Source organism: Babylonia areolata, chromosome 19, assembly GCF_041734735.1.
Source record: "Babylonia areolata isolate BAREFJ2019XMU chromosome 19, ASM4173473v1, whole genome shotgun sequence".
Lineage (NCBI taxonomy): Eukaryota > Metazoa > Mollusca > Gastropoda > Neogastropoda > Buccinidae > Babylonia > Babylonia areolata.
Window position 1 is genome coordinate 43,997,222 of NC_134894.1, and position 14,308 is coordinate 44,011,529.

General features: G+C 43.3%; 1 protein-coding gene across 3 annotated transcripts in view; it reads left to right on the forward strand.

Annotated features, from left to right (window-relative positions):
- LOC143293742 (uncharacterized) overlaps nt 1–14,308 on the forward strand; it is a 56,028-nt gene that overhangs the window by 33,193 nt on the left and 8,527 nt on the right. For all 3 annotated transcript variants that reach the window (XM_076604953.1, XM_076604950.1, XM_076604951.1), the window contains exons 4-10: nt 2,778–2,933; nt 3,279–4,388; nt 4,905–5,078; nt 7,815–8,001; nt 9,247–9,499; nt 11,518–11,718; nt 13,094–13,359. In XM_076604953.1, coding sequence (XP_076461068.1) covers nt 2,778–2,933; nt 3,279–4,388; nt 4,905–5,078; nt 7,815–8,001; nt 9,247–9,499; nt 11,518–11,718; nt 13,094–13,359 — 2,347 coding nt within the window. The remainder of the gene's footprint in view (nt 1–2,777; nt 2,934–3,278; nt 4,389–4,904; nt 5,079–7,814; nt 8,002–9,246; nt 9,500–11,517; nt 11,719–13,093; nt 13,360–14,308) is intronic.

Sequence of the window (14,308 nt, forward strand, 5' to 3'; positions counted from 1 at the left end):
TTAGCTAGGATAATGACGGAGTACACAATCAGTTCTTTTTGGTTTTGTGAGATAAAAAAAAAAAAATGATTAACCATCATCATCATTATGATTATGATTTTATTTACTATATTGTTATATATCACACTTTCTTTTTAATATGTGTTTATTTTGTCTTATTATTTCATTTAGTTTTTATACAAATGTTTTACACAAAATTAGGATAAGCTGTCAAGGCCTGAACAGAATGTTGCGTATATGCAAAAGTCAGGCACCAAGTGCCTTTTCAATATGTTATTTTCATATAGCAGAAGTGGTGCAGCATACATGGATATGTCCACCTTCCGTGACACCTTCAAACTGAAACTTTCATTTCACCATTTCCAACATTTTTGTTTTGTCATGACCCATTGATTGTGTTCTGTCCTGTTCAGGTGTTTTAATCTTGACCCGTTGATTGTGTTCTGTCCTGTTCAGGTGTTTAAGTCATGACCCATTGATTGTGCTCTGTCCTGTTCAGATGTTTAAGTCATGACCCGTTGATTGTGTTCTGTCCTGTTCAGGTGTTTAAGTCATGACCCATTGATTGTGTTCTGTCCTGTTCAGGTGTTTAAATCATGACCCATTGATTGTGTTCAGTCCTGTTCTTGTATTTAAATCATGACCCATTAATTGTGTTCTGTCCTGTTCTTGTGTTTAAATCATGACCCATTAATTGTGTTCTGTCCTGTAGTCATGTCCCATTGATTATGTTCTGTCCTGTTCAGGTGTTTAAATCATGACCCGTTGATTGTGCTCTGTCCTGTTCAGGTGTTTAAATCATGACCCATTGATTATGTTCTGTCCTGTTCATGTGTTTAAATCATGACCCGTTGATTGTGTTCTGTCCTGTTCAGGTGTTTAAATCATGACCCATTAATTATGTTCTGTCCTGTTCTTGTGTTTACATCATGACCCATTGATTGTGTTCTGTCCTGTTCAGATTTTTAAGTCATGACCCGTTGATTGTGTTTTGTCCTGTTCAGGTGTTTAAATCATGACCCGTTGATTGTGTTCTGTCCTGTTCAGGTGTTTAAATCATGACCCATTAATTGTGTTCTGTCCTGTAGTCATGTCCCATTGATTATGTTCTGTCCTGTTCAGGTGTTTAAATCATGACCCGTTGATTGTGCTCTGTCCTGTTCAGGTGTTTAAATCATGACCCGTTGATTGTGTTCTGTCCTGTTCATGTGTTTAAATCATGACCCGTTGATTGTGTTCTGTCCTGTTCATGTGTTTAAATCATGACCCATTGATTATGTTCTGTCCTGTTCAGGTGTTTAAATCATGACCTGTTGATTGTGTTCTGTCCTGTTCAGGTGTTTAAATCATGACCCATTAATTATGTTCTGTCCTGTTCTTGTATTTAAATCATGACCCATTAATTGTGTTCTGTCCTGTTCAGGTGTTTAAATCATGACCCATTAATTATGTTCTGTCCTGTTCTTGTGTTTACATCATGACCCGTTGATTGTGTTTTGTCCTGTTCAGGTGTTTAAGTCATGACCCGTTGATTGTGTTCTGTCCTGTTCAGGTGTTTAAGTCATGACCCGTTGATTGTGTTCTGTCCTGTTCAGGTGTTTAAGTCATGACCCATTGATTGTGTTCTGTCCCGTTCAGGTGTTTAAGTCATGACCCATTAATTGTGTTCTGTCCTGTTCTTGTGTTTAAATCATGACCCATTAATTGTGTTCTGTCCTGTAGTCATGTCCCATTGATTATGTTCTGTCCTGTTCAGGTGTTTAAATCATGACCCGTTGATTGTGTTCTGTCCCGTTCAGGTGTTTAAGTCATGACCCATTGATTGTGTTCTGTCCTGTTCAGGTGTTTAAGTCATGACCCGTTGATTGTGTTCTGTCCTGTTCAGGTGTTTAAATCATGACCCATTGATTGTGTTCTGTCCTGTTCAGATTTTTCAGTCATGACCCATTGATTATGTACTGTCCTGTTCAGGTGTTTAAATCATGACCCGTTGATTGTGTTCTGTCCTGTTCAGGTGTTTAAGTCATGACCCATTGATTGTGTTCTGTCCTGTTCTTGTGTTTACATCATGACCCATTGATTGTGTTCTGTCCTGTTCAGATTTTTAAGTCATGACCCATTGATTGTGTTCTGTCCTGTTCTTGTGTTTACATCATGACCCATTGATTGTGTTCTGTCCTGTTCAGGTGTTTAAATCATGACCCGTTGATTGTGTTCTGTCCTGTTCTTGTATTTAAATCATGACCCATTAATTGTGTTCTGTCCTGTTCTTGTGTTTAAATCATGACCCATTAATTGTGTTCTGTCCTGTAGTCATGTCCCATTGATTATGTTCTGTCCTGTTCAGGTGTTTAAATCATGACCCGTTGATTGTGTTCTGTCCTGTTCATGTGTTTAAATCATGACCCATTAATTATGTTCTGTCCTGTTCTTGTGTTTAAATCATGATTCATTAATTGTGTTCTGTCCTGTTCAGGTGTTTAAATCATGACCCATTGATTGTGTTCTGTCCTGTTCAGGTGTTTAAATCATGACCCATTGATTGTGTTCTGTCCTGTTCTTGCGTTTAAATCATGACCCGTTGATTGTGTTCTGTCCTGTTCAGGTGTTTAAGTCATGACCCATTGATTATGTTCTGTCCTGTTCAGGTGTTTAAATCATGACCCATTAATTGTGGTCTGTCCTGTTCAGGTGTTTAAATCATGACCCGTTGATTGTGTTCTGTCCTGTTCAGATTTTTAAGTCATGACCCATTGATTATGTTCTGTCCTGTCCAGGTGTTTAACAAGCAGCGGATCTGGCTGGAGAAGGACCTGAGCTCCCTCCTCAGAGATCATGACCAGTACCAGGAGGACCTGAAGAACAACGGTCATGTGGACATCACTTATGAAAAAAGCACCCAGCAGATCACGATCACCGGCCAGTTCTATCAGGTCCGCATGGATTAGGAAAAGTGGGGAACAGTGGTTAGGGAATGGGTGTTCACCGAGAGAAGTCCAGTCTTTTGGGGTTAGGTTGGTTTTTTTTATCTGTGCACCAGTTTTTGTGGGTGGGGTTTTTGTGTTGAGGGGTCCAGTTTTTAAAAGAATCGCATTCTGGCATGCAACTTGTGCGCATACACGCATACACACACACATGCACACACACACACACTTGCACGCAAGCATGCACTCTCTCTCATACACACACACACACACACACACACACACACACACTATATGCAACAGAAAATACCAGCGTACATGAATGAAGAATGCTCAGGTATCACTGTGTTCCAGATTGAGTGGGCATGGCGATACCTCAGCGATCTGCAAGACCGGCAGCAGATGATTCCAGACATTCTGGGTTCTGCGTCCAATTTCTCGAACGGTGATGTCCTGCCTAACGGAGACGTTGACTACATGTCCATGCAAGAAACACATAACACAGATCCCATCTCGCATACCAGTCCAAGCTTTCAGAATGATCAAAGACTTCAGAACAGAGATGTGGTTTCTTTGGCCATTGAAGGGGTGTCCAGTGGCCGACGCCTACCTTCTCCAAGTCTTCTGGCTATGGCTTCACACGGCTCCAGACCCAGGTCACCAGCACACCAAACTGGGGCAGCAGCTTCTGACGTCACCTCCTTGAACATCGAAGGCTTGGCAGATGACAGGATGGGCTCTCCTTCAGGCACAGTTTCAGGGAGACATTCTCGGGCTAGCCCTGCCCACCAAGACCGAGCATCACCAGATCAGAGTGGAGCAAGGCCCAGAACGTTCCCCATGAAAGCCATGCCCAGCGACAATGATCCCAGAACATACTTGGGGGAGAGTGAACAAAGAGAGCACCTGAAAACCCTGGTTTCACATGCCAGCCGACAAGTCTTCCCAGAAGATGCCATCAGTGCATTTTCAAGTCTTCCTGTGAGGAATTCTGGCACAGGAAGGAGCTCAACAGAAGGAGACGACACTCGCCCACAGAGCACCAACCCAAACAGCAGAGGGTTGCCGCAGCAAACTGTGGCCAGCAGCAGAGACCAAGACAGAGCAGAAGTTGCTCACAGAGCATCCAGACAGCACCATTCAATGGGCTACCCACTCCGAGGTTCTCAGTACGACGACAGCTATGGAGCAGTTGGGGGACCCATGAGCTTGCGTGAAGACATGCAAGAGGATGGGGGACGTCAGAGCTTTTATGATGAAGACCAGCAAGAAGACCCCAGCCATGATGACATGGAACCTGCCGGAGCTTATGGTGGAAGAGGTCAAAGGGCATTTTCGTCCTTGCCATATTACAGTAGTGCCTCCCTGAAACTGCCCACCAACAACAAGCTCGCACTGTTGAACCGCTCTGTTGTTGAACTCTCCCGAAAACACTTTGATGTGGGCCCTCGGCTGAAGTTAAAGGTTTGCTTTGGGGTTGTGTTTGTATGTGTGTGAGTATGTCTTCTGAAATTGATGTGTGATTGAGTGAGGGAGTGAGTGTGTGTGTGTGTGTGTGTGTGATGTGGGTCCCCAACTGAAGTTAAAGGTTTGCTTTGGGGTTGTTGGGTTTTGTGTGTGTGTGTGTGTGTGAGTATGTTTTCTGAAATTGTGAATGTGTGTACAAGAGAGAGAGACAGACAGACAGAGAGTGTGAGAGAGAGAGAGAGACAGAGAGAGAGAGAGTGTGTATGTTTGTGTGTGAGTGTGTGTGTGTATAAGAGAGAGAGTGTGTATATAATTGTGTGTGTGTGTATGAAACAGAGAGAGTGTGTGTGTACTTATCTTCATATCTGTTGGTTTAAGAATCAAGAATGATGTTTCTTTGTTTATTTTATTTCCTTTTCTTTTTTCTTTTTACTTTTTTTAACATGTACGTTTTCGTTTTTCAGTAAATACATATGTTCACCCAAACATACATGAGTAGGTATCATCTGACAGATCTACGTGGATGACATCACAAAGACGAGAACGCAAGCAGTGGTGAACGCAGCCAACTGGGAGCTGAAGAACATTGGGGGCGTGGCCGGGGCTCTGGCCAAGGCGGCGGGACCGGAGATGGAAAAGGAATGCCAGAGGATCTACATGGAATGCGGGGCGCTGAGAACGGCTCAGGTGAGATTTGTTGTCGTTAGCTGTATCATCGTTATCGTTAATGTTGTTTTTAATTACACATACTTAACCGTGACCCAACTAGTGCAGACTCCGGCAGGGGTCTGACATTCCTGTCCTGTGCAATTTTTTTTGTTGGTGTTGTTTCCCCAAAGGGATTGTGGCACATTCCATTGGTGCAACTGTGGGTATGGGTAAAGAGATAGAGGAGATCGACTTGTACACTGCCGACTGGCAGGGCCAAGAAAACGCGGATCGCGTCGAGTGCGTTCGCGGATCGATAAAAATGACATTAAAGGCAGCACTGACCTGAGTGTGTGGCAACAAACCTCTAGAAGTCACCAGAGGAGGTGTAGGAGGTGGTGGAGGTCTGGAGTCGACCGGAGGGAGCAGAGGAAGTGGAGGAGGCGGCGGGTTGGCGTTGTTGAGAGGGCCAGGAGTATAGGGCCCAGAGTGTCCGCGAATTGATTGCGATCACGCCTTAATTTTAGCACGATTCCCCAATCGAGCTACATAATTATGTGACCTGGTTGGAGACATAATTTGACAACAAACAAGAACGCCAGAGAATCGACAGACAGGCAGAAAATATGAAAAAACTTAGCCGTATGAAGAGCACAGGAACAGGAGTCATGATGGCTGGCGGAAATTTTTGTTGTAAATATCATCATCATTGTTAAGATTATCATTATAACTATTTATGATTATTATGATTATTTGTAGTAGTATTGTCATACACTCCTACATATAACACAGTCACCCCTCACCCCCCCTCCCCACACACACACACACACACACACACACAAACACAAAGAAAAGTGAGAGTGATGCATGAGCTTTCAGTCATCAATTTGATTGTCCATGCAAAACTTAAAACAATGACAGTTTTACTTTATAGCTGAAAGTTTTTAAAACCTGAATTTATTGAAATAAGTTATTGACAGGCTTGGTGGAGAGCTGACGTCTTGGAATGTGTTGATGTAAAAGCATGTTAGATTTTCCACTGTCAGTGGGCGTGTCATTTAACTCACTCGGGACGACAAGTTTTCTCCCTTGCTTTTCCCCACAGATGGCCCATTTGTAAGGGTTTGGAAAAAAATTACAAAAAATGCAAAATACTGTGTAAGAAAATGAAACTTTCAGAACTGGTTTATTACATGTTGAGCTATTACATATAAAAAAAAAATCAAATTTCTCATCTTATTTTTACAGTTTTGCCATATGTAGAAAATACTGCCAATTTTTCACCCCGAATCACCATACCCATGCTCGCTTTCTGCATTAAATTCGCTTTCTTCTTCGTCATCATCCACCTCTTCAATGTCCGACCCTTCAGTTTGTAGCATTTCAAGTACTTCGGCAACCCTAAAACGTTGCCGTCACTGCCTTGTTCGCTTCACAACATTCTGAGAAGAGCCCGCTTTGCTAACAGGCTGGCACGCGAGCAGACGACCGGTCAGTGACTTTGTCAGCGTGTGTGCGAGACGGGCCACACATCCCAGGCTGACCAATCATGCCATTTGATTGTGGAGTGACCCAGAATAGCACACTCTGCTTGGCTAATCACAAAATCACGTGTACAGCGCATGATGGAATTTTACTTTCGGAGAATGCTATTCCATTCCTTCGTCCGAAACCGAATACGTTTTGTGTAGGAATGCGTGAGCATTCCTTCGTCCGGAAAGAGTTAAGCCCTTGACTGCTGAACTTTGGTGAAATGAGATCATCAGTGAGGCAGGAGTTTCAAGTGCACACCACTTGTGTGATTGAGTTTGCTGAACAAAAGTACTTTTTCTTTCTTTTTTTTTCTTTTTATCACAACAGATTTCTCTGTGTGAAATTCAGGCTGCTCTCCCCAGGGAGAGCGTGTTGCTCCACTACAGCGCCACCCATTTTTTTGTTTTTTTTCCTGCGTGAAGTTTTATTTGTTTTTCCTATCGAAGAGGATTTTTCTATAGAATTTTGCCAGGAACAACCCATTTGTTGCCATGGGTTCTTTTACATGCGCTGAGTGCATGCTGCACATGGGACCTCGGTTTACCATCTCATCCGAATGACTAGCGTCCAGACCACCACTCAAGGTCTAGTGGAGGGGGAGAAAATATCGGCGCTTGATCCATGATTCGAACCAGCGCGCTCAGATTCTCTCGATTTCTAGGCGGACGCGTTACCTCCAGGCCATCACTCCACTGCAAGGGGAATATATCCACATACAGAATGGTGACTGACATTGTGACCTCTGAGCTCTGTCGTATTTCAATGAGGTGACAGCCCTTCTGTGATGAGCAGTTTCATCAGCAGATGTCAAGGAGTAAAGCCATGACTTAATCTTGTACTGCGTCATCACTGAAGTAGGTTGGGTAGCAGCAGCAGCAGGCTTATCATGTCAATGATGATGATGATGATGATACTGATGATGATGATATTACTGCTTCCTCTACCGCCTACTGCTGCTGCTACTACTACTGCTGCTGCTACTGCTGCTACTATATCTGCTGCTGCTGCTGCTGCTGCTGCTATTGCTTCTACTACTTCTATTGCTGTTGCTACTACTCCTATCATCAGCAGCAGTGGCAACATAATTCTGATTACTGTTGTTATTATTACTGGGGTTTTTTTTGGGGGGGTGTCTTTTTTGTGGTTAATTGATTGATTCATACAGCAACAGTCACATATTTTTTACTGTTACTGTCATCATTGGTGGTAGCTACTATTCCTGCACAATCATTATGGTCACAGGTGGTGAAAACCAAAGCTTACGGTAAACTGAATCACCTGAGATACGTCCTGCACACCGTTGGACCCATCTACAACCAGAGTGACCCGGACAAGTGTGTGTTTGAACTGGCGCAGACGTTTCTCAACTGTGTGCTATTTGCAGAGAAACTCAACCTGAACTCTTTCACCTTTCCCTTCATCAGTGCCGGTGAGTAATCACTATACATTTGTATTTGTATTTCTTTTTATCACAACAGATTTCTCTGTGTGAAATTCAGGCTGCTCTCCCCAAGGAGAGCGCGTCACTACACTACAGTGCCACCCTTTTTTTTTGTATTTTTTCCTGCATGCAGTTTTATTTGTTTTTCCTATCGAAGTGGATTTTTCTACAGAATTTTGCCAGGAACAACCTTTTTGTTGCCGTGGGTTCTTTTACATGCGCTAAGTGCATGCTGCACACGGGACCTCGGTTTATCGTCTCATCCGAATGACTAGCGTCCAGACCACCACTCAAGGTCTAGTGGAGGGGGAGAAAATATCGGCGGCTGAACCGTGATTCGAACCAGCGCGCTCAGATTCTCTCGCTTCCTAGGCGGACGTGTTACCTCTAGGCCATCACTCCACAGATACACTGCTCATTAGGCAGAGAGATTTGAGTGTCTTGTAACAATATTAATAGATATTTATGTAGCAGGTGGAGAGACACTCAAAGCGCTTGCACACAGTTGATTTGCATGCCCGGTCAGCTCTGATTCTTCTTCTTCTGCGTTCGTGGGCTGCAACTCCCTCGTTCACCTGTATGCCATACACGAGTGGGTTTTTATAGGTATGACTGTTCTTACCTCGCCATGTAGGCAGCCAAACTCTGTTTGCTGGGGTGTGCATGCTGGGTATGTTCTTGTTTCCATATTCCACTGAACGCTGACATGGATTACAGGATCTTTAACATGCGTTTTTGATCTTCTGCTTGCATATACACACGAAGGGGGTTCAGGCACCAGCAGATCTGCACATATGTTGACCTGGGAGATCGGAAAAATCTCCACCCTTTACCTACCAGGTGCCGTTACCGAGATTCGAACCCAGGACCTTCAGATTGAAAGTCCAACGTTTTAACCACTCGGCTATTGTGCCCGTCCAGCTGTTATAAATACATGTTAGTAGAAAGCTGTAGATCGTGAGGAGGGAGGAGAGGAAGGAATGTGACTAAAGGAATGCAATACATGGATGGTATTGTACACTTGCACACACACACAGACACACACACACACACACACACACACACACACACACACACACCTCAGTAACAGTAAAACAGCAACAAAAATTTTCAATCCTTTCTTTTCTCTCATCCATCTCTGAAGTTTTTTACTCAGTGTCTGTGACACAGTACACCACTCTATCAGTTGATATTTCCATTGACCAAAAATTGCCTTTTGTCTCTTTTCTGCAGGCATTTTCGGCATGCCGGTGGAGCATTGTGTGACAGCCCTGCTCACTGCCCTGAAGAAGTACAGCCACGAGCGTTTCAGCAAATTGACCACACTTGAAGAGGTCCATATCATCAACAACGACATAGACTTTGTCTGCAACGCCATCCTTGCAGCTGAGATATCCATGAAGAAGGAATCTACGGAGACGTGTTTGAAAAGAATGGAGGAGGGAGTAAAGCTGTATGGTCGCTACATCTACCCGTTTTGTGACCAGTGGGTTTGATTTTGTTGCTGTCTCTGTTGCAGCGTTGGTTTGTATTTGTGTAGGAAGCATCGGGGTGGGAGGTGTGTGTGTGTGGGGGGGGGGGGGGGATGAAGGGTTGGATGGATGATGCATGATGGGGGGTGGGGGGGGAGGGGAGGGGCAGGGTGGAAGTAAGAGAGGGGTACAGGATGGGGGAAGGGAGAGGTGAGGGGGTTGCTAGCCTTGTATCTGATCTGCTTTCACATCTGTCTATATTTTGTAGCAGCAGTTGTGGAGTTTGTTATGTGTTGACCGTTTTGTGTTATGTTCACAGCTTTTCTTATTGTTCTTTTTTTTTTTTTTTCTTCTTCTTCTTTCTTTTCTAATTAAACGTGTTGAGCAAGGAAAGGGAGAAATGGTGTGTGTGTGTGTGTGTGTGTTTCACTGTGCATGCTCGGTTGTTTGTGCATACATGCATATATACATGTGTAATTGGTCTGTGTATAAATCTGTGTGTCATATTTGTAGTATAAAAAAAAATTAAGGGATTAAAATGGTTCAGGTTGAGATGAAAGTTAGATTGTGAATGCTTGTGTGAATAGAATCCATCGTCACGAAAACTTCATCCTTTTAAATTTCAGTTTTTGTTTGATTTTTAGGCTCATTTTGAAAAGAAAAGTAGAAGAAAACAGGTGAGATGTATCCTGATCTTTGTTCTTAATTCTGTCTCAATAGTTCATCTTGACTGGTAGAAACATTATTTGCCTGACACTGGGAAAAGGAAAAAAAAAAAAAAAGACAGACACGTCAGCTGAATGCATAAAGCATTGGACTTTCAGTCTGAGGGTCCTGTGCTTGATTCTGATGGTGCCTGGTAGATTACGGATGGAAATCAAATTTTGTGATCTTCCAGGTCACCATGTGTGCAGACCTGCCAGTGCCTTATTCCCCTTTGTGTGTTTTCACATGCAGAGGAGTTGCTAGTGGATTATGGAAGCACAGACATACCCAGTACATACAACCTGAAAATGGAGCATGGCTGCCTTAATGCTGGAGGAAAAATAGTTTTATCTGTAATAGCCCACTCATATATGCAGGTGAACATAGGATTTAGGAAGAGAGAGAGAGAAGTGGAAAAACCAAGGCAAACCCCAAGTTTCGAAAAGATAACTTTAGATTTGTAGTATTGTCTTGGCGCATATAGATATATATATTTTTTTGTTTTTCCTTCTCCTTTTGGATGTTTTTATGTGCTGCCGTTTGCTGTTGTGCACTGTTGTTTTTGTATTATTGCATGTGGGGCGCTTAGAGCCCATTATACGGGGATTTTGCGCCATGTAACTATCACATTCTTTTTCTTCTTGTTCTTGTTCTTCTTCTTCTTATTGATAGTAGTAGTTTAGTAGTAGTAGCAGTATTATGAGCATAAGAACAGCAAAATAGTGGTAGTAAAAAGTAATCTATACACCCATTTCGGAGCTTTAGTTCAAAAGAATGATCAGAACTAAATACTTTATTTGTTAGTCTAAAACATAAGCAACACACTCATTAATCACTTTGCATGTTGCAGTTTTGAATACCCCCACATTCTCACTACCTTTAAAAACAAACAAAAAACAAAAAACCGTCTTCTTCTGTGTTCACTCATATGCACACAAGTGGGCCTCTACATGTATGACCATTTTTACCCCACCATGTAGGCAGCCATACTCCGTTTCGGGGGTGTGCATGCTGGGTATGTTATTGTTTCCATAACCCACCGAACGCTGACATGGATTACGGGATCTTTAACGTGTGTATTTGATCTTCTGCTTGCATATACACACGAAGGGGGTTCAGGCACTAGCAGGTCTGCACATATGTTGACCTGGGAGATCGTAAAAATCTCCACCCTTTACCCACCAGGCGCCATCACCGTGATTCGAACCCGGGACCCTCAGATTGACAGTCCAACGCTTTAACCACTCAGCTATTGCGCCCGTCCCAAAAACCGTCAAAAACAACAACAGTATTTTATGAAAATATATTGTCATGCCATTTGTTACAGGAAAGCCCCTCCTGCAGCCAAGGCAAGCAGTAGTGATGAACGCCATGCAACATGGGATAGCTCTGGCAGCAGGGATGCTGGTGCAGTGACAGACGAAGGCAGAGGTAGGCACCGCAGTCGAGATCAGGTCACCGCAGAGCCTGCTGCTACCCGAAATTCATCCAGCTCCAGAGGACGGAGCCAGTCATATGACCGGAACAAGTGGGTGAAAATGGATTCTTTTGATGTATTTCTGGTTATGAATGACTTTGTTTGTGTGTGTGTTGTGTGTGTGTGTGTGTGCACGTACGCATGCATGTGGGTGAGAGAGAGAGACACAAGAGTGAAAAAGAGAGGGGGGAGGGAGACGGGCAGAGAGAGACTGACAGGACAGAAAGAGTGAGAAATGGAGAGATGGTAAGCAAGAGAGATCATTATCCAGTGGTTTGGTGATAAAAAGAGTATGTGTGAGTGTGTGTATGTTTGTGTGTATGTGTGTGTGTGTGTGTATGTGTGCAATTTTTTACATGCACAGGTACAACCAAGTGCACACACTCATGCAGACACATGCAAAAACATGTACACACACACACACACACTCACACACACACAAACACACACACATGCACACACACACACACACACACTCTCTCTCTCTCTCTCTCTCTTTTCATAAACATTTATTTTAAATGTATTAGATACAGGTTACGTCTTTTGAGAATGCCTTTGAACAGACTCCCCTTAAAAGCTTACTACATGTTACTAAGTTTGCATAATCAAGATAAGACTACGTGGGCATCCTCTGTCTGTTATCTTTTATGTCGTTATGGTTTTGGTTATGTATGGCAGAGCCAGGGTGTTGGTGACTGTAGTCGATTTCTATTAAGTTTTAAAAATAGCCTGAAAGAATGTTATCAGCAAGACTGGTATTTTGGGATAACTACTAGAGACCAGTTTTCTTTTTATAGTTCATTCAAGTCGTCGCTTTCTGTTAGTTCATATTTGTTCAATCACTTGTTCAAATGTTCATCACATTGAGGTGCGTAATGCATTAACATGGTTTAGACTTGGTGTCTCCCCTTTGAAACCTCACCGCTTGCATAACTGTCAGAATGTTTTGTTGGATAGTTTGAACTGCCCGTTTTGTTGTTCCATTAAAGAAACATAAGTTATATTGGTTTGTCCAAAATATTAAAAACATACCTTCAAAATTCTGTGATAATCCATCAAATTTTAAATTACCCATTCTTGCTGCAAAAGAAAATAGTACAGTCATGAACAACCTGGCTATGTTCATTTATAAAGCATTATACTTGAGTGTTTGATTGGTATATTGTTTTCGTTGCCAAAACATTTTGCTTGTCTGGAACCTATTGACTGCAAATGTAACAACTCAACCTCTCTTGATATGGGCCAAAGGCCTGATCAGTTAACATTTGTGTTCATATTCGTATTCTCTCTCTCTCTCTCTGTCTTTTCTTACATTTTGATTCTGCTTGGTATCAAAGACACTTGTCACCCCACCCCCCACACCTACACCCAGCCCCTCATAAAAACCAAAAAGCTGCTGTAAAAAACCAACGGCGCACATCCACAGGACAGTCGCAGCCGACGGAAGTGACGCCAGGTCATCCAGCAACGCCAAAGTCCGAGACTCCTCCCCCATGCCCAAACCTCGCTCCCGTAGCAACTCCACGTCTAGCGCCAACAGGGGCAGCAGTGGCGCCACCAAGGCAGCAGGCAGTTCCACGTCTACGAATTCCACCACGCCAAGATCGCAGCCGGTGATCAAACAGTCCATCGTGCCACCGGCAACAGGGAGCAAGAAGAGAGCCATGGGCTTAGCCAAAAGCGTGGGCATAGGTGAGAGTGGGGGTGGGTGAGTGGTACCAGGGGTAGGGGTGTGCAGGTGGGAAGGGTGGGTTGTGTCATGTGTGGGTGGCACGCTGATCACACTTTTCTTGCCGCCAGATCAAGTTGAGTGTCACAGCTACTGACGGTGTGAAGAGTCATGAAGTCATCACATAAAAGATCTGTTCACCTGATTCCTGTTCACAGTTACACCTTGCATAGTGTGAGGGTGGAAAGGATGGGTTGTGCAGTGTGAGGGTGGCATGCTGATCACACTTTTCTTGCCTTCAGTTCAAGTAGCACAGCTGCTGCTGTGGAGTACAACCAGACAAAACACACAAGTGAGAAGGGAGGTAACAGTCATTCTTAGTAATGTCCCTTGAGGATGTATCCATCCAGTTCACAAGCCTGTTCAACACATTTTTCACTCTCACTCATGTAAAGCAAAGAAGGAATAGGTATATAGGTATTGTTTTGTGCAGTCAGGTTTCAAGAATTTATATCAGTAGGTAAAATCCACTGATCTGACCTTATTGATTGCCAGTTTGACAACAACAAACAAGATGGTGGACAGTGTAAGACAGCCTGAGAAAAATTGCCAAGGATCTGTAAATATACCCACATTGATGTAGATATGCCACATGCAACTGGGCTGAAGCAACGCATATACTGGATTAATTATATCAGTTCATGGTTATTGACAGACATACTGCAGTAGTTTCCTTCCATCTCGTTTGAAGCCATTTGAAGTGATGTGGATTATCCAGTTGGGAAAAGCAGGAGCATTGCTGAAAACTCTGAAATAGTAAGACAAATACACCAGCAGACAGGAAAAAGAAGAAGAAAATATGGATGTCTCTGTATTGTGGCAATGCGCTCTCCCTGGGAAGAGCAGCCCTAATTTCATATACAGGAATCTGTTGTGACAAAAAAAATAATACAATACAGTGCAATACAATGC